The sequence below is a fragment of the Myotis nattereri genome (assembly GCF_964212035.1).
Source record: "Myotis nattereri genome assembly, chromosome: 1".
Taxonomy (NCBI): Eukaryota; Metazoa; Chordata; class Mammalia; order Chiroptera; family Vespertilionidae; genus Myotis; species Myotis nattereri.
This window is the reverse complement of record NC_138075.1, coordinates 112,714,925-112,738,959: the sequence shown is the minus strand read 5'-3', so window position 1 is coordinate 112,738,959 and position 24,035 is coordinate 112,714,925. Positions and strand designations below refer to the sequence as shown.

Here is a 24,035-nt window from a genome sequence, read left to right as displayed (position 1 = left end):
ATCAGCTGACAGTCGTATGGGTATTCCCTTGTAGGTAACTGAGTTTCTTTCTCTTGCTGCTTTTAAGATTCTCTCTTTGTCTTTTGCTCTTGGCATTTTAATTATGATGTGTCTTGGTGTGGTCCTCTTTGGATTCCTTTTGTTTGGGGTTCTCTGCGCTTCCTGGACCTGTAAGTCTATTTCTTTCACCAGGTGGGGGAAGTTTTCTGTCATTATTTCTTCAAATAGGTTTTCAATATCTTGTTCTCTCTCATCTTCTGGCACCCCTATAATTCTGATGTTGGTACGCTTGAAGCTGTCCCAGAAGCTCCTTACACTATTTTCATATTTTCGGATTCTTTTTTCATTTTGCTTTTCCAGTTGGGTGTTTTTTGCTTCTTTGCATTTCTAATCTTTGACTTGATTCTTGCGCTCCTCTGGTCTGCTGTTGAGTGTCTGTATAATATTCTTTATTTCAGTCAGTGTATGCTTAATTTCTAGTTGGTTATCACAACATCGAGGGTCTCATTAGATTTCTTGAGGATCTCACTACATTTATCAGCAGTTTCTAGAAACTTATTGAAAGACCTTAAAATTGTGGGTTTTAGCTCTATATCCTCCATTTCTGTCATGTTTCTTTGTCTCCGCATTTTTTATGCTTTCTTGGTGCACCCCCTTGTGGTCTTTGTGCGCAGTCTTGTAGTTAAGCCTTGATTGTTGTCGGCAATACTGGGGGTGATTTGACCTCCAGGCCAACTCGTGTGTGTCTTATGTATGCATGTAAAGGGTGTCCCAAAATTCACACAAGATTTGAATTTTGCGTGAGCATTAACAACAACAACAAAAAAATAAACACCTAATCTTACTTGGTTTATTGAATCAGATTCTAATATCTGTTGCCCTTTAACTTCAATCCCTTCAATTTGATAAGCATTACCAAGTACCAATTATGGCCCAGGAGCAGGAACAATGAAGACCAATGAAGACCACGGCTTTGCATATGTGCCAGCAAAGCCGTGGAGGCCATTTACCCGATGTGCTATTCCATACGTAACCCTATACTATATACTTTATGAATCAATAAAAAATTTACAATTTTTAATTATAAACCCGTGTTTTCTATCAAAATTACTTCTTGCGTGAATTTTGGAACACCCTTTAAGTTCTTTGGTTAAGCTCATAGGCTTTTGAACCAAGGCTTTCAGTTCCTTGCTGAGGATTCAGTTCCTCACAGGCAGTTGGCAGGAGACCTCCTTCAGTGCCTGGGCACCTAGGCCGGGAGAATTTAATTTTGTCCTACAGAGGGCACTTTAGCTGTGATAAACTGATTTGTAAAGAATGTAAAAAATTAGCATATCATTTGTAATCTTAGTTCTAGATTGAAGACTAAAATGAGTGTGCATATCCTGTGAATTTTCTGGTTGGTATATACTTCTGGCCTGTATATAAATTAGTTTGTGAATAAGGCATTCACAGAGAATTAATTATATATTGCAGAAGACAAACACATAATTTTGTGCAGGATAGGAATGTCAGAAATATTTTAAGATGATTAGAGTGGGCTGAAGATTAAATAAGTTATGAACTTGAGTTTCTCTTTTAACCACAGCATGGTTATAACTTCAAATTATTTTCCATACTCCCCTTCCCATTACAGACTATATTGTGAATATCCTTCCTTGGAGTTAGACAGTAGCAACCCTGAGCTCAGCCACACAGTATGAATATACACAATTATTTTATTTTTTTATCTAATGCCATGGTGTGTTTTTTTTTAACTCAGAAAATTTAATTTTTAAATTATACTAAATCTTTGGTGGATATGTGTTAATTCTGAAACTAGAATTTAATTGCCAATCTTAGACTTTGATAGCCTAGCCTAGCATATACATTCTCAACATGGGCAATATTGCCCCCAAGAGGACAACTATTACTTCCTGGGGGGAGGGAGTACTATTTTTATGTATAAAGCACAGATTTACATGTAGTATATAAGTAGATATACAGTAAGTATATCTGTGGTATTAAAATTTCACGGAGGGGCAGTACTTAGGAATAAAAGCTATAAAAAGGTTCCTTAGAGGCTAATGAAAACAAAAAAGGTTGAGAACCATACCCTGGTGTTAAGCCTAACAGACAGCTGTTAAATGAGCTGTCTTGCATTAAATTTTTTTCCTGTATCATTTTCTATATTAGATTGTAAGCTTCTTAAGGATAGGAAATACAGCTTTTTAAAATGAGGTTGTCTTTTTTTTTGTTAGGTTGAGGAAGGGAAAGAGGGAAACATCAATCGGTTGCCTTCCACCTTGGATCAAACCCAAAACCTGGATATATGCCCTGACAGGGAATCAAACCCACCACCTTTTGATGCATGTGACAACACTCTAATCAACTGAGCCACACCAGCCAGGGTTATAATTTGTTTTGTATTTTCAATAATACCCAGTACAATGGTTTATATCCATTTGCATTCAGTAAAAGTATATTTAGTAGAATTAAGGTGGAACACATCTTACCCTCCTTGCACCAATTCTATTATCCAATACTAGAGGCCTGGTACATGGATTTGTGCACCGGTAGGGTCCCTTGGCCTAGCCTGCAGGGATCAGGCCGAAACTGGCTCTCTGACATCCCCTGAGGTGTCCCAGATTGTGAGAGGGGGGTTCTCAGGTGACATACCCCAGAATTGGGCTCCCTCCTCTCTGGGATGCGGGTGAAGTAGATTCGGGCCCACAGTGCCCCAGCAGCAACCTAAACAACAGCTGATTCCGTGAGGAATCAGGCTCCCTCCTCTACTGGTCAGAGCGTCTGCCCCCTGGTGGTCATTGCGTGTCATAGCTACCAGGTGAATGGTAGAACGGTCAGATGGTCACTTAGGCTTTTATATAGATAGATAGATATAATCCAAATGCAATAATCAAAATTGGTTTAGTAAAGCAAACAACTTGACAGTCATTTTCACAAAAATTCTAGAAAAATAATGACAAACTTTATTAAAGGAATGAAAACTCTTTAAAATAGCATAGCAGAAGCATAGACTCTGGAGGCAGAGAGATAAATCAGGGCTTTGATTTCTAGCTCTACCATTCACAAGCTATGGAATCTTTAGATAAGTTTCTTAAGGATGAAGGGAAGAGAATATAAAAAAGAACAGGGAAAGGCAAAGGAATATGGGAAGGCTAGAAAGAAGGGACAAGGGCATTTCTAACAGTCGTATGTACACCCTAAATTTCACACATGTTGACCTACTGGCAATTCCCAAAACAGGTCATGGTGCAAATATGCCATATTCTTTCATACTTATATGCATATACATACTCCCTCTTTCTAGAACATTTTATTTTTCCTTCAATACTCAGCTTAGGCCACCCCTCCCCCCAGAAAGCCCTCCATGACACCCACATTGAGATGCCTATCTTTTTGGTCCCCTAACATTTAGATCATACTTCATTATAGTACTTATTATATCCTATCTAATAAAAGAGAAACATGGTAATTAACTGTACGTCCGCTACCCTTCCCATTGGCTAATCAGGGCGATATGCAAATTAACTGCCAGCCAAGATGGCGGCCAGCAGCCAGTCAGCTTGAAGCGAACATGAGGCTTGCTTGCTTCAGTGACGGAGGACTCCAACGTTCCCTGCCTGCCACTGCAAGCCACTGAGCTGCAATTCTAAGCAACTATGTTACAAAAATAGAAGCTAAACAAAACCCCAGAAACCTGCTTTAGTCCGTTGGGCTTCAGCCAACAGGATCGCAACATTGTTTCAAATACAGAAGGTAAACAAAGGCCAGAAACCTGCTTTCAGCAGTGGAGGCCTAAGAGCTGGAGCCAAGCCTCAAAGCTAAAGCTGGCCCAGAATAAAAAAAAGAAAAAGAAAAAAGGGACCTTCAGTCACCCGCCAGCCTAAAAACAGCCCTCAGCCCCTCAACCAGACTGGCCAGGCACCCCAGTGGGGACCCCCACCCTGAAGGGGGTGTGACCAGCTGCAAACAGTCATCATTCCCTCACCCAGGCTGGCCAGGCACCCAGTGGGGACCCCCACCCTGATTCAGGACACCCTTCAGGGCAAACCAGCTGGCCCCCATCCGTGCACCAGGCCTCTATCCTATATAGTAAAAGGGTAATATGCCTCCCAGCACCGGGATCAGTGTGACGGGGCAGCGCCCAAACCCCCTGATCGCCCTGAGGCTGTGTGTGTGACAGGGGGCGGGGCCACAACCTCCCTATCTACCCTGCTCTGTTTGTGACAGTGGAAGGCGCCCCAACCCCCTGATCAGCCCTGCTCTGAGTCTGATAGGAGGAGCTCCCCAACCCCCTGATCGGCCCTGCTCTGTGTGTGACGGGGTAGAGCCATAACCTTCCCATGGCCCTGCCCTGAGTGTGAGAGTGGCAGCGGCCCAACCCCCTGATCGGCCCTGCTCTGTGGGTGATAGAGGGCGGCGCCTCCACCCCCACCCCACGGGCCCTGCTCTATGTGTGATGGGGTAGAGCCATAACCTCCCCATCGGCCCTGCCCTGAGTGTGACAATGGCGGCGCCCCAACCCCCTGATCGGCCCTGCTCTATGGGTGATAGAGGGTGGTGCCCCAACCCCCTGATCCGCCCTGCTCTGTGTGTGACAGGGGGCGGTGCCCCAACTCCCCTATTGGCCCTACTCTGTGAGTGACGGGGGTGGGGGGAGCTCCTCAACCCCCTGATCCGCCCTGCTCTGTGCGTGACAGGGGGTGGTGCTGCAAACTCCCCATCGACCCTGCCTTGAGTGTGACAGGGGCCGGTGCCCCAACCCCCTAATCGGCCCTACCCTGAGCGTGACTGAGGGTGGCATTGCAACCTCCCAATCCGCCCTGCTCTGTGCATGACAGGGGGCGGCGCCCCAATTCCCCAATCGGCCCTGCTCTGAGCCTGACCAGGGGCTGCACCTAGGGATTGGGCCTGCCCTCTGCCACCCGGGAGCGGGCCTAAGCCAGCAGGTCGTTATCCCCCGAGGGGTCCCAGACTGCGAGAGGGCACAGGCCGGGCTGAGGGACCCCCCCCCCCACCCCCTGCCAAGTGCACAAATTTTTGTGCACTGGGCCTCTAGTTATATTATAATGTAATTAATGGTTTACATGTCTGTTTCCCTCATTAGTCTATAAGTAGCTTAAGAGCTGAAATGTTTTTATTTTCTTCTCAATATCTAGCACAGTGCCTGACATAATTTTGGTGAATAATCAACTTGAATTAATTAATAAAATATCAGGCATACAAGAAGAGCACAGAAACATTTTCAACAATTTAACAAATGAATAATGGTCTGTACTCTTCAAAGGGCCACTGCTTTAAAAGTGATTGAGCCCAGCTGGTGTGACTTGGTGGTTGAGCATCGACCTATGGGCCAGGAGGTGATGGTCCCATTAAGGGTCAGGGCACGTGCCTAGGTTGTGGGCTGAATCCCCATGAGGGGCATTCAGGAGGCAGTCAATCAATGTTTCTCTTTCCTCATTGATGTCTCTACCTCTCTCTCCCTCTACCTTTCTTTCTGAAATCAATAAAAAAAATATTTTAAAAAAGTGATTGAATAATCATCTTTGTATATTCTGAGGTATGATAAAAAACATTGTACATTTTCTGTGTCCAATAATAATGTTGTATTGAATCCTTTACATTAAGTCAGTTAATTATTATAATCCAATGAGGAAAATCCTATTATTATTCCTATTTTTTAGATGGCAAGGTTAAGTAACTTGCTTAAGGTCATATATTATACTAGAGGCCCGGTACACAAAAATTTGTGCACTGGCCGGGGGGGGGGGGGGGGGGGAGTGTCCCTCAGCCCCACTTGTGCCCTCTCACAGTCTGGGATCCCTTCTGGAGATAACGACTTGCTGGCTTAGGCCCACTTCCGGGTGGGAGAGGGCAGGCCCAATCCCTAGTTGCCTGCCCCGCAGCCCCTGGTTGGGCTCAGAGCAAGGCCGATTGGGGAGTTGGGGTGCCTCCCCCTGTCATGCACAGAGCAGGGCAGATCGGGAGGTTGCGATGCCACCCACCCCCAGTCACGCTCAGGGTAGGGCCAATTGGGGGGTTGTGGCACCACCCCTGTCACATACAGAGCCGGCCAATGAGGGGGTTGCAGTGCTGCCCCGTCACGCACAGGGCAGGGCCCATCAGGGGGGTTGGGGCTCCGTACCCTGTCACACACAAGGCAGGGCCAAACAGGGGGTTGGGGAGCTCCCCCGTCACGCACAGAGTAGGGCTGATAGGGGAGTTGGGGCACCGCGCCCTGTCACACACAGAGCAGGGCGGATCAGGGGGTTGGGACACCGCCCTCTATCACCCACAGAGCAGGGCCGATGGGGAGGTTGTGGCTCCACCCCGTCACACACAAAGCAGGGCCCGTGGGGGGGTTGGGGTGCCGCACCCTGTCACACATAGAGCAGGGACGATCAGGGGGTGGGGGAGCTCCACCCTATCAGGCACAGAGCAGGGCCGATCAGGGGGTTGGGGCGCCTTCCCCTGTCACGAACAGAGCAGGGCGGATAGAGAGGTTGTGGCCCTGCCCCCTGTCACACACAGAGCCACAGGGTGATCAGGTGGTTTGTGCACTGCCCTCTGTCATGCTGCTCCAGGGGTCAGGAGGCCTCACAGCTCTGCTGTTCCCAGTGCTGGGAGGCCGCGCGGCTCCGCTGATCCCGGTACTGGGAGGCATATTACCCTTTTACTATATAGGATAGAGGCCTGGTGCATGGGTGGGGGCCGGCTGGTTTGCCCTGAAGGGTGTCCCGGAACAGGGTGGGGGTCCCCACTGGGGTGCCTGGCCAGCCTGGATGAGGGGATGATGGCTGTTTGCAGCTGGTCACACCCCTTTCAGGGTGCGGGTCCCCACTGGGGTGCCTGGCCAGTCTGGGTGAGGGGCCGAGGGCTGTTTTCTGGCTGGTGGGTGACTGAAGCTCCCAACCTCTCCTTTTATTCTGTTTTTTTGTTTTGTTTTGTTTTGTTTTGTTTTTATTCTGGGATTTATTTACCTTCTATGACTGTCACTGGAGCTGAGAGCCGGCTTTAGCTCTGAGGCTCGGCTCCAGCTCTGAGACCTCGGCTGCTGAAAACAGGTATCTTGGTTTGTTTGGATTCTATAATTGAAACATTGTTGCCATCACAGCCGCTCTAAGCTCTGAGGCCGAAGCTGGCTGAAAGCAGGTTTCTGGAGCTTGTTTAGCTTCTATAATTGCAACAATGTTTCTTAGACTGCAGCTCAGAGGCCGGCAGCGGCAGGCGGGAAACCTTGGCTTCCTCCATCACTGGAGCAAGCAAGCCTCCTGTTCGCTTCAGCTGCCTGGCTGCCAGCCGCCATCTTGGTCGGCAGTTAATTTGCATATCACCCTGATTAGCCTATGGGAAGGGTAGCGAAGTTATGGTTAATTACCATGTTTGTCTATTATTAGATAGGATGTACTTAATAAGTGGGACTTCTTGCTCTGGAGCCTATGGTGCTGACACAAAGTTAGCTCTCAAAGTTAGCTGAGTAAGAATATTCACTTTTGCACAACATCCCTCTGATCTGCAATCTCCCACATACACTTACCAAGAAGAAAATAAAGGCTCATAGCTCATGCATGCAGCTTATCGTTCACAACAAAATGTGTCTGCATAAACCTAGCATTGCTTTATGTGAAAAAAACATGGCATTTAGATAAAATGTATTTTATTTTATTGACCTTTAAAATTCTTTAAAATGGGAACTCTTTGCCCTAGCTGGTTTGGCTCAGTGGATAGAGCGTGGGCCTGTGGACTGAAGGGTCCCAGGTTTGATTATGGTCAAGGGTACATGCCCCGGTTTGGGGCCTATCCCTAGTAGGGGGAGTGCAGGAGGCAGCTGATCAGTGGTTCTCTCACATCATTGATGTTTCTATCTCTCTCTTCCTCTCCTTTCTTCTCTGAAATCAATAAAAAAAATTTTTAAAAATAAATAAGTTAAATGGGAACTCTGTTTAGTGCTTCAGCATTTGAGTGTGTCAAACCACACACTGAACATGTTACATTATCTTTTCATGAAAGCAAAATGTGAAGTAGCTTATAAACAATTCTGGACAAGAAGTCATGCATCATAAGTCCTCCATTATTACTTTACTAATGATATCTCTGAGGGTATAGTAGGAAAAATACAATTGAAAAACTGGTTCTTGCTATATTGCAAAATAACTGTAAGGAGTGGCATCTGCTTCCTGGAGCTGGAAGAGGTGACTGTCTTTTAAATCATGGTATTGTCTCAAACAAAACAAAGAGACCAAAGAGAGAAACAAAACAAGAAATATTTTAAAAATGAAGAGCTTTTTCATTTGTGAAAATCTTGGGGCTAGGTGGACTTGTCAGGTACTACTGTTTCTCCCCTTGGTTACTCTAATCTTAAGGTCCTTAAGACATTTCTTTTTTGCTCCCTGTTACAGTCCCTTACTCATTCACAATCAGGCTGTGTCATATAAGTTGTGTCCAATCCGTTGAATCACAATATTACTTTCTAGCCATGAAGTATTAAAAGCTGAGGTACCACTGGGGATGTGAGGTGAGATGGACATTTGCCATACAGAAACCCAAGATGGAGGACATGCACATCAGGCCCCTTTGTCCTTATTCATACAATATTCCAGTTTTTATGGAGACCTACCAAGAATTAACAGGTAAGAACACCAATGTTGATATAATGTTGGCAAAATTCAACACACTTTGAGGTAAGAAGATGACAAATGTCTATTGGTTTACAGCTTTAGATTTATATTAATTCATTTCAACATTATCAAATCTTGGAAATTTGTTAGGAATGGGAGATACCCAATAACTCATTTTCCAGGCATCAAGTGACAGGTTTGGAATGGCTTGGGCAAAAAAAGTAGTGTTGAAGCATATAGATTAGTTGAGGGGAAAAGAGGGTTTGGGAAGGATGTCAGGTAGAGGGAACAGCAGATGCAAAGGCATGGATGTATGAGAAAGTTCAGCATATGATTTATTATTTCTTCTTCTTCTTCTTCTTCTCCTTCTTCTTCTTCTTCTTCTTCTTCTTCTTCTTCTTCTTCTTCTTCTTTTCTCTCTCTCTCTCTCTCTCTCTCTCTCTCTCTCTCTCTCTCTCTCTCTAGAGTTTTTATTGACTTCAGAGAGAGGAAGGGAGAGGGAGAGAGAGAGAGAAACATCTATGATGAGAGAGAATCATTGATTGGCTGCCTTCTGCATGCCCCCTACTGGGGATCAAGCCCACAATGTCCTGACCAGGAATCTAACTATGACCTCCTGGTTAATGGGTCAGCACTCAACCACTGAGCAACACCAGCTGGGCAGGATATTATTTCTTAGAACACCCATGTCTAGTGACTTCTGTCTCCTTCTTTCAGCATTTGCCATCTGTGCCATTCTTCTTGGCTTGTGACATCTTTTCAATGCACAGTTATCATTTTTTTTTATAGTTAACCTTTCCTTTTCATTTAAGTCTCTTCCTCTTAAATAAATTATGATTGTTTAGATGGCAGCGTTCTTCTTCTTTTTCTCTCTGAAATGCCCAAAAACATATTTTGCACTGAGTGGAATATTAATAAATAATTATTGATTGGTTGACCAACAAAAATTGTGACTTATGTATTACAAGTTTTCATTAAAAATACTAAGATTTGCCCCAGCCGGTTTGGTTCAGTGGATAGAGCGTCAGCCTGTGGACTGAAGGGTCCCGGGTTTGATTCCGGTCAAGGGCACATGCCCGGACTGCAGGCTTGATCCCCAGTAGGGGGTGTGCAGGAGGCAGCCAATCAGTGATTCCCTCTCATCACTGATGTTTCTATCTCTCTCTCTCCCTCTCTCTTCCTCTCTGAAATTAATTTAAAAAATGTATTTTTAAAAAAATACTAAGATTGGCCGAAACCGGTTTGGCTCAGTGGATAGAGCGTCGGCCTGCGGACTGAAAGGTCCCAGGTTCGATTCCGGTCAAGGGCATGTACCTGGGTTGCAGGCATATCCCCAGTAGGAGATGTTCAGGAGGCAGCTGATCGATGTTTCTCTCTCATCGATGTTTCTAACTCTCTATCTCTCTCCCTTCCTCTCTGTAAAAAATCAATAAAATATATTTTTTTAAGAAAAAAACTAAGATTGGCCTGAACCAAGATGACAGTTTAGGTTAATGCCAATACTTGCCACCTCCCATGTCAATACTCGCCAACCTCCCACAACCACATCAAATTTACAACCAAAATACAGAACAACCATCATTTAGAACTGCCTGAAAGCTGGCTGAAAGGAAGTCCTACAACTAGAAAAGAAAGAAGAAAGCACATTGAAACTGGTAGGAGGGATGGAGGCAGGGAAGCAGCTGATCCAGTACCCATGTGGACCATTTTTTTAATCTAGAGAGAGATCATCCTTTCGGAGGCCATCATGAGGAGCAAGGGGTCCCAGCCCTACATCAGACCCCCGACCCAGGGTCCCAGAGCTGGAAAGAGAAGTCCCCGTAACTTTGGCCTGTAAAAACCAGCAAGAATTGTGGCTGAGGAACACAGAGGCTGCCAGATACCCAGGTGTCCCTCTTAAAGGGCTGGGAAAAACTTACTCTGACTTGCTTTCTCTGAGCTCTAGGGTCAGGAGGAGTTGGGGGACCCAGACACATATGGGGAAGAACTGGATTGTCTGGCATTGGGGCAGGAACTGGGGTGGCTTCCTACCAGACAGAGGTGCTCACAGGGGTCGTTGTTGCTGTGCCAAGACCTCCCCTGTCCCAGGGCTGACTGGCAAACATACCTGAGTCCCCATCAGCCTGGAGCACACTGTTTTCTCTGCCCTGGTGATTCCCTGAGACCCTGCCCCATCCAATTTGCAGCCCCACCCAAGCTGTTTGCAGCAGCTTTTCCATATGAATGGCCTGTCCTGGCTCAGGCTTCAGACTTTGCTAAAATCTCTCAAACAAGCTGCAGCTGATGTCAGCATGCCCCAAACCTATTGATAAAAGGCCCAAGACCTGGCACCAGCACCAGCCTGCCTTGCTTCACAGCTGGGCCTCACCTGGGAACTTCCAAACCCTACTGAACAACAGTAGGCTTGGTGGCAATTACTCCATTATAACAAATACAAAGGCACATATTAGAATAGGAATAAGATCTTATTACAACTCCTGAGGTTGTGTGATAAAAACAGTGAAGTTTAACTCGAAAGACTTGGAATTGAATCAAAGGTCTTCCACCTCTTGTGGACTTTGGAAAATCACTATTCATCTTTGAGTCCTTTTCCTCATCTATAACATGAGGTTAAGAATTCCAACTTCACAAGATCATGAGTAAATTAAATGTACATGCACTTATTCTGGCATAGAGAGTTAATAATACATTTTCTCACTTTTTCCCCACTCATTCATCCATCCATTCATTCAAATACATCCATAAGGCAACAGGATAAACTAGAGATACTGTGAAATACAAAGAAGTATTTCTTTTGCAAACTTTTGTTAAATAATACTTTTTCTTCAAGTGGCTAACCCCTTAGGACCAATATATTATCACTTCAGGGGAGGTGATCATTTGCTAGTTTTGCTTGGGGCATAAGCACACTCTTAGGCCAAATCTGCCTTGCAATTTATGAAGAACACAGACACACAGTTTTGTACATTTGCCTAATTGTGAGGGCATGTACTCTAATTCTAGTTCCAGCTTTAATTTACCACATACTATAGACCCTGTGTTCTAGAAGAAAGATAGTAGAGAATAGCTTAGAGAAAGGGCTGCAGCCAGGAATCTCAGGTTCCATTTCTGGTTATTACTATCTCTACCAGACTTCTAATGAGGCATATAACCTCAGTCTCTCTAAGCTTTATTATTATTTACTACATAAAACTTATGTAATAAGATCTGCCTCTCAAAAATGGTGTAACACTTAATTGTTATTTGTAACAAAATTTGAAGTACACAGACAGATGTTTTTAAAGAAATGCAAAGTACTCTATTAGCTTATGAGTATCTCTATACTTTTTGCTAAAATTTAATTTTAAATTAAATTTATATGAAAGTTTAATTTTCTTATCTTATGCTTGGTAAGACAACAAAAACATTTTAAAAAACAAAGCAAAAAATGCTGCATTAAAACAAACTTAATAAACAAAATGACAAAAAGTAATTTCTTTCCACTTAGTTTTTGAAACAGTGTTTTAATTACATTATACAAGAATTTTTGGTGTCATACCATGTAAGGTGACCAACCATCCCAATTTGCCTCTGATTTCCCAGTTTTACCACTGGAAATTCCACATCCCGGGAAATCTGTGTTCTGTGCCAACTGGAATGGTCAGTCACTCTGTGCCCTACCATTACTAAAGGCTTTTCCAAAGCTTACAACTCTATTAGCTGCCCTTAGAAAAATTCCAGTGCTATTTTAATTTCTATTTATCTGAAAAGCACTTTCATATTCTTTCTGTTGGAATTTTGTTCATAACCATTTGGTGAGCATATAAACATTTATGGAATTTTCCTTCATGAGTAGATATTTAATAAACATGTACTAATATTTTTTTACGCTATTAGGACATGGTGACAATGGGAGTACCTAATTACCAACAGTGATTCTTTTGGCACCAAGGAAATATGACCTTGCCTTTCTGTTTTCAAGGGCCTGTTGTTGTTTACAGACTACTCTACTTCTACCCCATAATCACCGTAGCTGAGAAAGCAATAACACAGGCAATGCCTTTATAATCAAGTCATTTAGAAAAACATTGTATGTGGGTCAGTCGTAGGCCAATAGAGAGAAGTTTGGGCGAGAGAGAAGTTGTTATACTGGTTTCCTTAAACAGCACTATAACCTAACCTGATTCTAAGATAATTTACAAAATATCAATGGAATGAGTGTTGCTGAAAAAGTTTGGTGATGAAGTTTTATCCATGAATAGGAGGCCCCAAAATTCAGAAGCATTATGATATTTCCCATGACATTGACCAAAAAAAAGAAGTCATGAGATAATGGAAAAGGTTTCTGAGAAAAAAGCAGACCCATTTTCCCCCTAGAAAATGGGGATGACACAGGCTATGTAAATACATACATTATTAAAATAAAATCCATTGAAAGGTTATAAATCTAATTGGCTATAGTTTTTCCCATAAGATGCAAGATGATATATGACTTTTTTTTATAGTTCTAGTTTTTTGAGCACTTAACTATGTGCCAAATGCTTTAAATGCAAAGAATCCTATCAGAAGAGGAATTATAATCCTCTAAAGCAGCAGTTCTCAACCTGTGGGTCACAACCCCTTTGGGGGTCGAACGACTGACCCTTTCACAGGGGTCGCCTAAGACCATCGGAAAACACATATATTATTACATATTGTTTTTGTGATTGATCACTATGCTTTAATTATGTTCAATTTGTAACAATGAAATTGGGGGTCACCACAACATGAGGAACTGTATTAAAGGGTCGCGGCATTAGGAAGGTTGAGAACCACTGCCTAAAGTGAAGCTCAGAGAGGTTCAGTAATTTGCTCAAGGTTATAGGCAGCAACTGGAGGAGCACAGGCAAATTCAACTCTGTTTTCTTCAAAGCATAAGCTCTTAACCTTTTTAGCCTATGCTGCTTCTCAACATTGTTGATGTAAATTCTACTAAAATTCTATTTCCAACCCTAACTTCTCCTGACCTTCAGTTTTGTACATTAGTGTATAGAACTGCCTATTCAACACCTCTACCTTAATGTCTAAAAATCATCTCAAGTTTAATATATTTCAGTAAATGACACCATCATTTACCCAGTTGTTCAAGCTTCAAATCTAGCAGGCATCCTTGATTCTTCTATCAAACCCACAGTCAAGCCATCAGCAAATCTGTTGGCTCTACCTTTAAACTATATCTGTATCTAACCACTTCTCATCTTCATTATCAAAACCCTAGCCCAGGCCATTATCACTGTTCACCTGGACTACTGAGATAGCCTCTTAACTGATTTCTACTTTCGTAGTCCATTCTCTACAAAGCAGCCATAGGTTTTTTTTGTTTTGTTTTTTAAAAAATAAACACACTCACAGATCATACTGTCCCATTCTTCTGCTTAAAACTCTTCAATGCTTCCCACTTCCATGACATAACTTAAGATGGTCTACAAGGCCCTACTGACCCTCTGCCTTGATCTGCTTCTCTCACCATAATCCTTAACTGTCTTCTTTGCTTAGCATGCTTCAGTCACATTGGTCCTTATGATTTCAAATTTCTCTGTGATGTAAAGCCAATTACATTGAGAGGATTTGGATAAGAAAGGTTGGGGTTTTGAGAAAACTGGTGGTTTGAAAGACTTGACTAAAGTGAGAGAACAATTCAGAAAAGTTTAACAGTATTGCTGGGTGGTGATGAGAATTCACTGTGCTTTGTGACTGGATGCTCAGTTGATTGCAGCATTGTCTCATACAACAAAAGGTTGTGGGTTCCACTTTCGGTAAGGGCTAGGTTTCAGGTTTGATCCCAGGTTGGAGTGTGCATGGGAGGCAACTGATTGATTTTTCTCTTTCTCCCCAACCCCTTCCTTTCTCTCTAAAAATCAATAAAAACATATCCTCGGGTCAGGATTTAAAAAAATAGAATGCACGTTGTTATACAAATTTTTCCAGTGGTGGTCAGCTGCTCCAGTACCAAAGGCAGATGACATGAATAGTAGGGTTCATTCAAAGTAGGGGTACGATGAAAAAAAAAGATAGGGCAAAGGGGTTTAGAGTACTGACAAGTGTTACTGATTTTTTTCTGTAGGTATATAACAATGGGGATGGGATGGAGAGGAGGGTTGCTAGTGTTCTTAGCTTGCCCCAGTTGTGGCAGCAACATAAGGTTGCTAAGAATCAGAGAACCAAGATCTATGAGAAATGATGTTAAAAGCTTTATTTTGCAAATCCTGTTTAGAAAATCTGATTATTTAAAAACTAAAAAAAGTGGACAAATTAGTACAGGCTTATTTACATTGTGTAACTTTTAACTTTTCAAATTCAATTTCCCGAGGGAAACTATGCTGAACAGTTAGGGATTCCTATCAATAATTTAGGGATTCAGATTTGAAAAGATTTTCAATCTCACCAATCCTTCAAATTATCCCAAGAGGGATCTTTCTTATGCCTCTTCTTCCTTCCAAACACTTATTTGGCACTCATGTCCTACTTACAAAGATTTAAGTCCACTCAGAATGACATAAACTACCTTACTGTCCTCACCCCTAACTTGTCTAATATCTTGCCATTTACTCCTCCCTACTCTTTATGTTCCCCAAACTAAAATGCTTTACACCTACAGTGCCTTTGCTTCTGTTATTCCCTGAGGCTCAACCATCTTACCTACCTTCTAGCATCCATTAACACTGGGCTCACACAGCACATTTCCAGATACGAGAGAAGCGCTATCTTTCTGCTTTATTTGGTCCCTGTAGCTATTTCTACTCTTGCCTGACTTGTGTTGTACTAAAATGCATTTCATATACTCTGTCGTATTTAATACAGATTATGCATTATAAAGCATTTTTATGATTGATATTTTAGGTCATGCAGAAGCTAATAGGGCAAGTGTTCTGTGGCCTTGGTTAAGTCCCTTTCCAAAGGGGATGGTATACTGTGGCTCCATGAAGATGAGAATATACATAAAGTCCTTATTCAGTGCTCAATTAATTGGTGCTTTTTGGGCGGAGTTTAGGGAAAGTTTCTTTAAAATGACGTCACTATAGGCGACTTTAAAACCACTGCAGGTCGGTACCAGTGTACGTAATCAAACTACTTAAAATGAGGTTCACCTGTCACAGTTTAGAGGTTCTGCATAAAATAGATTTCCACTCAGTAGCCTGGGTAACCGGAATTTTGGCTCAACAGCAGAGATCTTCCCAGAATAACTCGGGGTTGGAGGGGGCCGGATCCCTAAGGCCTGCGCCAAAATATACCCCAGGGCGGTCCTGGGGCTCTCACAGCGACGGGGAGCCTACTGCCGCGTCAAGTACAGGGACCACTGGTCTCCCCACACCAAGCGACCGCTGCTGGAACCACGAAGGCGAGTTTGGCGGTGCCGCGTTCCCAGGGCCGGGCCGGGCCGGGCCGTGGGGTCTCCCCTAATTCCACGCAGGGGCGGAGGGGCGGGCACGGTGACGCCAAGGCTAGTGACGCGAATACGCAGCGCGACGCGATGACGCACGCCCCTTTGTTGGCTCAGTAGAGGTAGCAGCGGCCGTGGAGGTGGCGCTGGGGACTCTTTTCTCTTGGAGGCCGGAGTGGAGCCGCGTCTGACTGAGGCGGGCGGCGAGCGGCCCCCTCGCTCCCTCCCTCTCTCCTCCGCGACCTCCCCGCCGCCGCCGCCGCCGCCGCCTGCCGCCAACTGCCAACCGCCGCGCCCGGGAGGAGCCGCGGCCCGCGGGCCGGAGCCAGGCCTGCGACCGGACCTCAGCCGGAGCGGGAGCCGGGGCCTGGGCGTCCCCGCCCTCTCTCCGCCTCAGGACCTGCGTGTGCCGGGCCTCCGCGCGTCGCGCCATGGACTCAGACGAGGGCTACAACTACGAGTTCGACGAGGACGAAGAGTGCAGCGAGGAGGACAGCGGCGCCGAGGAGGAGGACGAGGACGAGCCGGATGACGATAACCTGGATCTGGGCGAGGTGGAGCTGGTGGAGCCCGGGCTGGGCGTCGGCGGGGAGCGGGACGGACTGCTGTGCGGGGAGACGGGCGGCGGCGGCGGCAGCGCGCTCGGGTCCGGCGGCGGCGGCGGCGGCGGTGGCGGCGGCGGCGGGCCGGGGCACGAGCAGGAGGAGGACTACCGCTACGAGGTGCTCACGGCCGAGCAGATCCTGCAACACATGGTGGAATGTATCCGGGAGGTCAACGAGGTCATCCAGGTGAGGGTGGCCGCCGAGCTGGCTTGACCGGCCTGGACCGGGGAGCAGACTCGGGCGGCCCGCGTGGCCCCGAGGGGCAGGCCTGGGCCTGGTGCGCAGCCCAGCCCGATGCCTCCCCGCCCTTGTCTCCTCCGCTGCCGCTGCTGGGGACGGCGTGTCGAAAGCAGACGTTCGCCGGTTCGCCGGGTGTGGGGCGATGCGTTGGGGGCGGTACTTTCCAGGTCCTGCTATGGCGGAGGCCTCCGGCCGCCTGAGACTTCTCTTGCGGGCAGTTTCTGCCCGTGCCCGGGCCCGGTGTCCTTCCTCTGGCCGGAGGAGCGCCTACGAGGGCGGGGCGGAGGGTGGTGGTGGAGGAGAGCCGGGAAAATTAGGCTCGTTAGAGGGTTGCCCCGGCTTTCAGCCTCACTTGAGCACTTTTGGAAGGAGTTAAGAGTAGGCCTAAGAGCAGCTTGGTATACGGTTGCCCCAAGAGGGCATCAGTTAATAAAGAAATGGATCTGCTTGGCAGTCTTAAGTGCATATTAAAGATGGGGGAAGGGAACTGTTTCTCGGAAGAGCTGCTGATGGGCCTTCTTTTCCGATGGTGAGGCTCTTGCTTGCATCTTTTCCACTTTGCTGTTTGTTTGGGACCTGCTACTTTCCGCAGTAGTGGTGTATGACTTAACTTGAAGCTGTTGGGAGAGTTAGTGCAGATTGCATACCCAGCCTTGCAGATAAAACAACAACAAAACGCAATGTTATTGTCTGATATTGGACAAGACTCTATTGTGATTTAGAAAGTAGAGGCTTTTTGCTTCTGGACTCCTTTCTATTTCGTGGTCAGTAAGTTAGGCTTGGTTTAACTTGATAACCACATTTTATGTAACCTTGTGCATTTTTGAATTTTAGGAAATAAGTTTTATTATGAGGGCTCAGGTATACATTGAAGAATAAAAAGTCTCTCTTCAATGCAACGTTTAGAAAACACAAGTTACATGGAAGGAAACTACATATGTGAGCAGCAAGTAACTATTGCCTTCTTGTGATGTCAGTCATTACATTTTTTACCTTAAAATCGGTTGGCTGATATTCACTGGCAAATTAGCAGTAGGTTACTGCCTACTTACTGAGTTTGCACAATTAACAGATTTTTCACAGTATCGTCTAGTAAGCAAAACTTTCTTTTGAGAATTGAATCATCTATTTAGGCTCATTGGAAGGCAGTGTTTTGAGTTATAGTAAAAAATAAATCTGATATCTGGTGCTGTTGCTAACCAGTGGAAATCTCAAACTTTCATATAGATAATGCAGTCTAAGGAGGAATTTGAAGGGTTGTAGAAGAAAGTTAAGTTTTACTGCTCTTTTTCTGGTTCCCAAAATATGACAGTTGACTTCTTAAGTCACTACATTGAGATTTTCTTCCTTTTTTTTGAGGAAACTTTATCAAAAGAATTCACAGTAAAACGTTGAATTCTGTTTTCAATATTTGCAATTATATAAAATCTGACGTTTCAAACATGTTACCTAGCTTATTGGCATGTCAATTAGCTTTAAAAACTCATGGATATTTTACTTTTTAACTTATGGTCTGTGTTCATGTAGTTAAATCTCATCCAACTTTCTCAGCTTTTAGGTGTGTTTTAATCACTGAGGTCAAACCTTGCAAGTTCTTTATGGCATTTCTGGAACAGACATATAGGTAATGCACTCCACATCATTCATTTTTTTTTTTAAATAGAATTCCTGAATATATAAATATTATTCCTTGTTAAAAGTTCATATTTAGAAATATCAGTAAATCAAAGGATAGGATTTTACTCCAGACCATCTTTTCTCCAAATGGTATATATACTTACTAGATCTAGACTAGGCTCTGGCTATGTTATAGGTTATTTATGTTAATAGATTTAAACTTGAAAAGTTAATACATGCGCACTGTAAGGAAAAGCTGGGCAAGAAAAAAACACCCAGAGAGACACATCAAAATTTGTAACTGGTTCTTTCTAGACCCTCTGGGTAAGCTATACATCTTTTTAATAATGGAATGGTACTATATATGTTTATGTTTTCAGTGGGAAAAAAACTGAAGGTATCTCAACTTTCTCCTGTCAGTAAATATTTTTCAAGTGCTCACATGATCACAGATTTAAACTAATTTATCTAATCAATCTATTATTATTGACCTCCCTTTTTTATTGTCTAATTTCTGGCTTTTATAAACCTCATTGGGAATACCTGTCATAGATTAAATCTTTGAATATTTCCTTAGAATAAATTGATTTGCTAAGCCAAAGGATTTGCTTATTTTCAAGACATATGAAACATTACCATATTACTTTTAGAAAGGTTATGCTAGTTTTCCCCACCAGTTGGTGCTTTATGAGGTTAAAATGGTCATCATTTATAAAATTTACTTAAAAAAACAAACAAACTGATCAGGTTGAACTTTTAACATGTTTATTGGGCATTGATGTCTCTTTTGTAAATTGCCCTTCACGTTTGCTCACTTTATCCCCTTTTGGGATATTTATTTTTTATTTATAAGACCTCTTTATATTCATAGAGGCTTTAATTATCAGACTAGTTTTTTCAGTTAAAAAAACTAATGTTGGTTTAATGTAACAAGTTTTAAGTTTATTAAGTTAAAAAACATTGTTTTACTTATTTCAAATTAGAGAGCTTACTGTTAATTCTAAAAAATTTAAATCTGTCCAGCCAGTGTGGCGTAAGTGCACCAAGAGTTCCCCAGTTCAATTCCCGGTTAGGGCACATGCCTGGGTTTTAGGCTTGATCCCAGTGAGGAGGCAGTCAGTCAGTGTTGATGTTCTCTCTCATCGGATGTTTCTCTCTCTACGTCTGCCTTCCTTTCTCTCTAAAATCAATGAAAACGTATTAAAGCCTTGGCCAGTGTGGTTGCGCATCAGCCTGTGCACCAAAGGGTCTCCGGTTCGATTCCCCGTTAAAATCGTAAAGGGCATGTACCTCAGCTTCGGGTTTGCTCCCTGCCCCTGGTTGGGGTGCCTGCGGGGCACAACCAGTCCATGTGTTTCTCACATTGATGTTTCTCCCTCTCTCCCTTTTATTCCCCCTGCCCAGTGTTCCTTCCCTGTCACTCTCTTTGAAAAGCAACGGGAAAAATACCCTCAGGTGAGGATTGACAAAAAAATATATCTTTAAAAAACCATATTAAATTCCCTGCCCCAGTGTTATTTTTCAATATGAAATCAGGTATATTATTAGTGAATTTGAAAATAAATTTGTAGGAGCCTTGCCGGTGTGGCTCAGTGGTTGAACGTCAACCTATGAACCAGTAGGTCACAGTTTGATTCCCGGTCAGGGCACATTCCTGGGTATAGAGCTCAAGTCCCAGTGGAGGTGTGCAGGAGGCCGCAGATCAATGATTCTCTCTCACCATTGATTTTTCTCTCCTTCTCCCTTCCTCTGAAATCAATTTAAAAAATTGTGTGTGTGTGTGTGTGTGTGTGTGTGTGTGTACACACACACACACACACTTTTTTTTTTTTCAGGAGGAAATGATTGAAATGTAAAAAGGTCATCAAGTTGCTCTTTCCTTGGGAATTTGTTTACTTTTTCTGGAAAAAGTAGTTCAGCCAACAACAGATACTTACTGTTATTTGTGGTTATAAGTCAACACTTTTTCTTTTAGAAAATTTGATTTTCTGACTTTCTGTAAGTCTCATTATAGTTTAATTTGGTCTTGTTTTATTTAAATTCTAGCTTACTTTTTGAACTTTTAAGAAAAGATTAAGGATTTTCTTTAGCTTTAACCTATACCAATGATGGAGAAATGCATAAAGCCCTTACTTACCTAACTGTATTAATTAGTATTGCTAATACTAAAAAGTAAGGTGTTTTTTTTTTTATGTAATTGCCTCATTAGCTAGGTAATTAATTAAACGCTGCTCAATTCTGCAACTGAGGAATGTTTAAACTTGCCATTTTGTGTTTCCACAACAGTGTTCAGCAAATGTTGATTGTGCCTTGTGTTCCAGTTGCCATGTCAAGTAGAGGGCACAGTTTTTGCCCTAGGATCATTCCCAGAGATTGTTGTGCATATGTTAAGTCTGAGTTGGAGCCTGAACATCCATATATTTTTAGCCACTGCAGTGATATATCTGAACCACTAGAATAGTCATAGTTCATGCACTGTCATGGTTTTGATCTCAGGGAGAATGAGTAGAGAGAGAAGGTCAATAACTCTTAACAATACCACATTTAAAGGGTATACTGAGAAAGAGGGGCATGGGACGATTTATTATGCTTAATAACCAGTTTTAAAAACAAAAGTAATAACCTAATGTTTGGCAGGACAATTTTCTACTGGCTGGTGATATTTTACATATTTGTTTAATTAAAAGATTTACTTTAAAGAACTTGTAGTTAAGTGAGGTTTCAGGCATAAATTGAGAGGTACTTTATTCCAGCATATTTTATACTGGCTGGGAGTCAAGTTCTAGCCCTGGCTTTTCTTCTGACAAGTTAATTTACATCTCAACCTTCAGTTTTGCTTTTTTTGTTATTTGTTTTTTAAATCTGGGACTTTAAAACAAGAGAGTTGAACTACTAGATTAATCTTTTTTACATTAATGTTTTGTTTAACATCCTTAATTGGAGATGCACATTGTTTCCAAAAAGTTGAACTCTAGTGTGCATACCAAGATGAACTTAGCTTAGTTAATTTGTTTGGGTGGAGTATGGGGGGCAAAAGAGGGAGAGGAAGAGGAGAGAGTGTGGGTTTGTGTTTTGAAGCTCTTAAGGTGTTGGATATGGTTTACTCCTCTTGAACTTTTTTATCTTTTTCTAACCTGTCTTTTTGAGCTATAACTTTTAAATTATATTCTTGTTGAGTCAGAAACTCTGGGGGTGGGGTCCAACAGTCTGCTTTAACAAGCAATCCAGGTGATGCTAATGCAAGCTAAAGTTTGAGAACCAATGATGTAGTTGAAATTGAATGGCAGTGTTTCTCGTTGTTTTATTTTTTTTTTAAATATATTTTATTGATTTTCTACAGAGAGGAAGGGAGAGGGATAGAGAGTTAGAAACATAGATGAGAGAGAAACATCGATCAGCTGCCTCCTGCACACCCCCTACTGGGTATGTGCCCACAACCAAGGTACATGCCCTTGACCGGAATCGAACCTGGGACCCTTGAGTCCGCAGGCCGACGCTCTATCCACTGAGCCAAACCGATTAGGGCGTTTCTCGTTGTTTTAACTTGCTGTAAATTACTACAGAGGTGGGTTAATGATGGAAGCAAGTTGTTTAAGAAACTAATGGAAGGAAAATTTTAAGAGCCTGGACAACACTTACTAGGCTAATCATAGAGTTGAAGATTTGTCATCATTACTGATATCCTTCAGATAAGGTGGTCTTTACTCAGTTCTTTCAAATGTGCAAACCAAACTAGTGACATCTTACATTCTAGGATGGATCACTTGGTTTTCTTTCAATCCTTCCCCCACTGCTTGGGGTTTTATGAGATTTCTGAAGGAGTTCGTGATCTCTTTGAATTTAGATACTCAAAGCTATTAGGTCAGTTAGTAGTTTTGTTAAGTGCTAAGTGAATAGTAATAAGTATTCAGATCTGGAAGATAGCTAGGATTTCAATGGATAGAAATGAGGAATAGGAAGCCCTTCTGAGAAATTGAGAATGAGGAAGGTGTCTGGCTAATAGTGAGGTCAGTCAAAACAGACGAGTTTATAAATTATTGGTGATAGTGTTATTGAAGCCTTGATACTATGAAGAAAGGTAGGCAGAAGTCACCACATTAGATTTCTTTTTTGAGGTTTGGTCTATGGTAGCTACTTCTCTTTAGCCCCAAAACTTAGTGACTTAAAAACAACAAACATTTATTATCTCACAGTTTCTATGGAGTCACAATTCTGGATGCAGCTTAGCTGGGTGCTTCTGGTTCAGTGTCTCTTCTTATGAGGCTGTAGCCAAGATATCAAGCAGTATTTCAGGTCTTGATTGGAGGAGATCCCCTGCCACTGTCATCTGTGTGGCTGTTGGCAGGCCTCAGATTTTCACTGGTTGGTTGTTGGCCAGAGACATCAATTCCTCGCCACGTGGGCTTCTCCATAAAGTAACTTAGAGCACAATAGCTTCTTTCCTTCAGAACAAGTCTGAGAGAGAGTACCCAGATGGAAACCACAGTCTTTTTATTATGATCTCAGAAGTGATATACCATCACTTTAACATACTCTACTTGTAACTAAATCCAGCCCATAAACAAGAAGAGGGGATTACACAATCCCCTATCTATCTATCTATCTATCTATCTATCTATCTGGCTCAATCAAGATGTGAATTGCAAATATGTATACTGTTTATCCATTCAATTTATATACTCTTAGGAAGGCTTAGTAGTTTTGGATTTTTAGTTTGGATTAACCTTAAATATTTGTATTTGGCTTTGCAAAGCATTATCGTACCTTTAAATGATAAGCATTCCTAATTACCTTCAATTGGCTAAGATTAGAAGGACAGTTTGTAGTCTCTAAGATTTGGCAGTAATTTGAGATTCTCCAGACCACTGATTTTTTTTAAACTTTAGCTTTTACATGCAGAGATGCCACATACCCTTTACTGATTTATCTGCAATGGTAATGTCTTGCAAAATTATAGTATATCACAACCAATATGTTGACATTGATGCAATCTACTTAAGGATTTTAAAAAATGCTGGCATTTAGGTCCTACCCCAGACTAAAAATGGGTCCCAGAATTTGGAGTAGGCATTGTCATTAAATAAAAATCTTACCTTCTCTGGATTATTTTAATGTACATTTAGAGTTGAGAGCCCCTGTTCTTGCCTAATGTCTCTAAAGAATCCTTTCAGTAACATTCCAATCTCTGCTTAAGTACAAATAAATGACTGAGCTATTTTATGATGTAGCTCATTCCAATGTTTAACTCCTGATTTTTTTAAAAAAGGAATTAACATCTGCTTTCATGTTTACTCATAGGCATTGTTCCCAGAGTGGCCTGTTGTGTGAAAAAAAATTTTTTTTAAAACATAACTATTGTTTTGGAAACTTGAAGGAAAAACTTTTCTTTCAAACCCTGCCAAAGATTAGGTTATTACTTTTGTTTTTAAAACCAATCCCCCTTTCTTCATTTCTTTTATGACACGAACCTATATCTTTGATTATGCACATTGCCCTACTTTATTTAACACTAGAGGCCTGATGCATGAAAATTCGTGCAAGAGTAGCCCCCCC

At 42.8% G+C, this 24,035-nt stretch overlaps 1 protein-coding gene across 1 annotated transcript in view; it reads left to right on the top strand.

Moving 5' to 3' along the window:
• Positions 1 to 16,130: 16,130 nt before the first annotated feature.
• The window catches only part of ARIH1 (ariadne RBR E3 ubiquitin protein ligase 1), a 113,672-nt gene continuing 105,767 nt past the window's right edge, over positions 16,131 to 24,035 (top strand). The window contains exon 1 of the mRNA XM_081084955.1: positions 16,131 to 16,811. Coding sequence (XP_080941081.1) covers positions 16,452 to 16,811 — 360 coding nt within the window. The 5' untranslated portion in view covers positions 16,131 to 16,451. The remainder of the gene's footprint in view (positions 16,812 to 24,035) is intronic.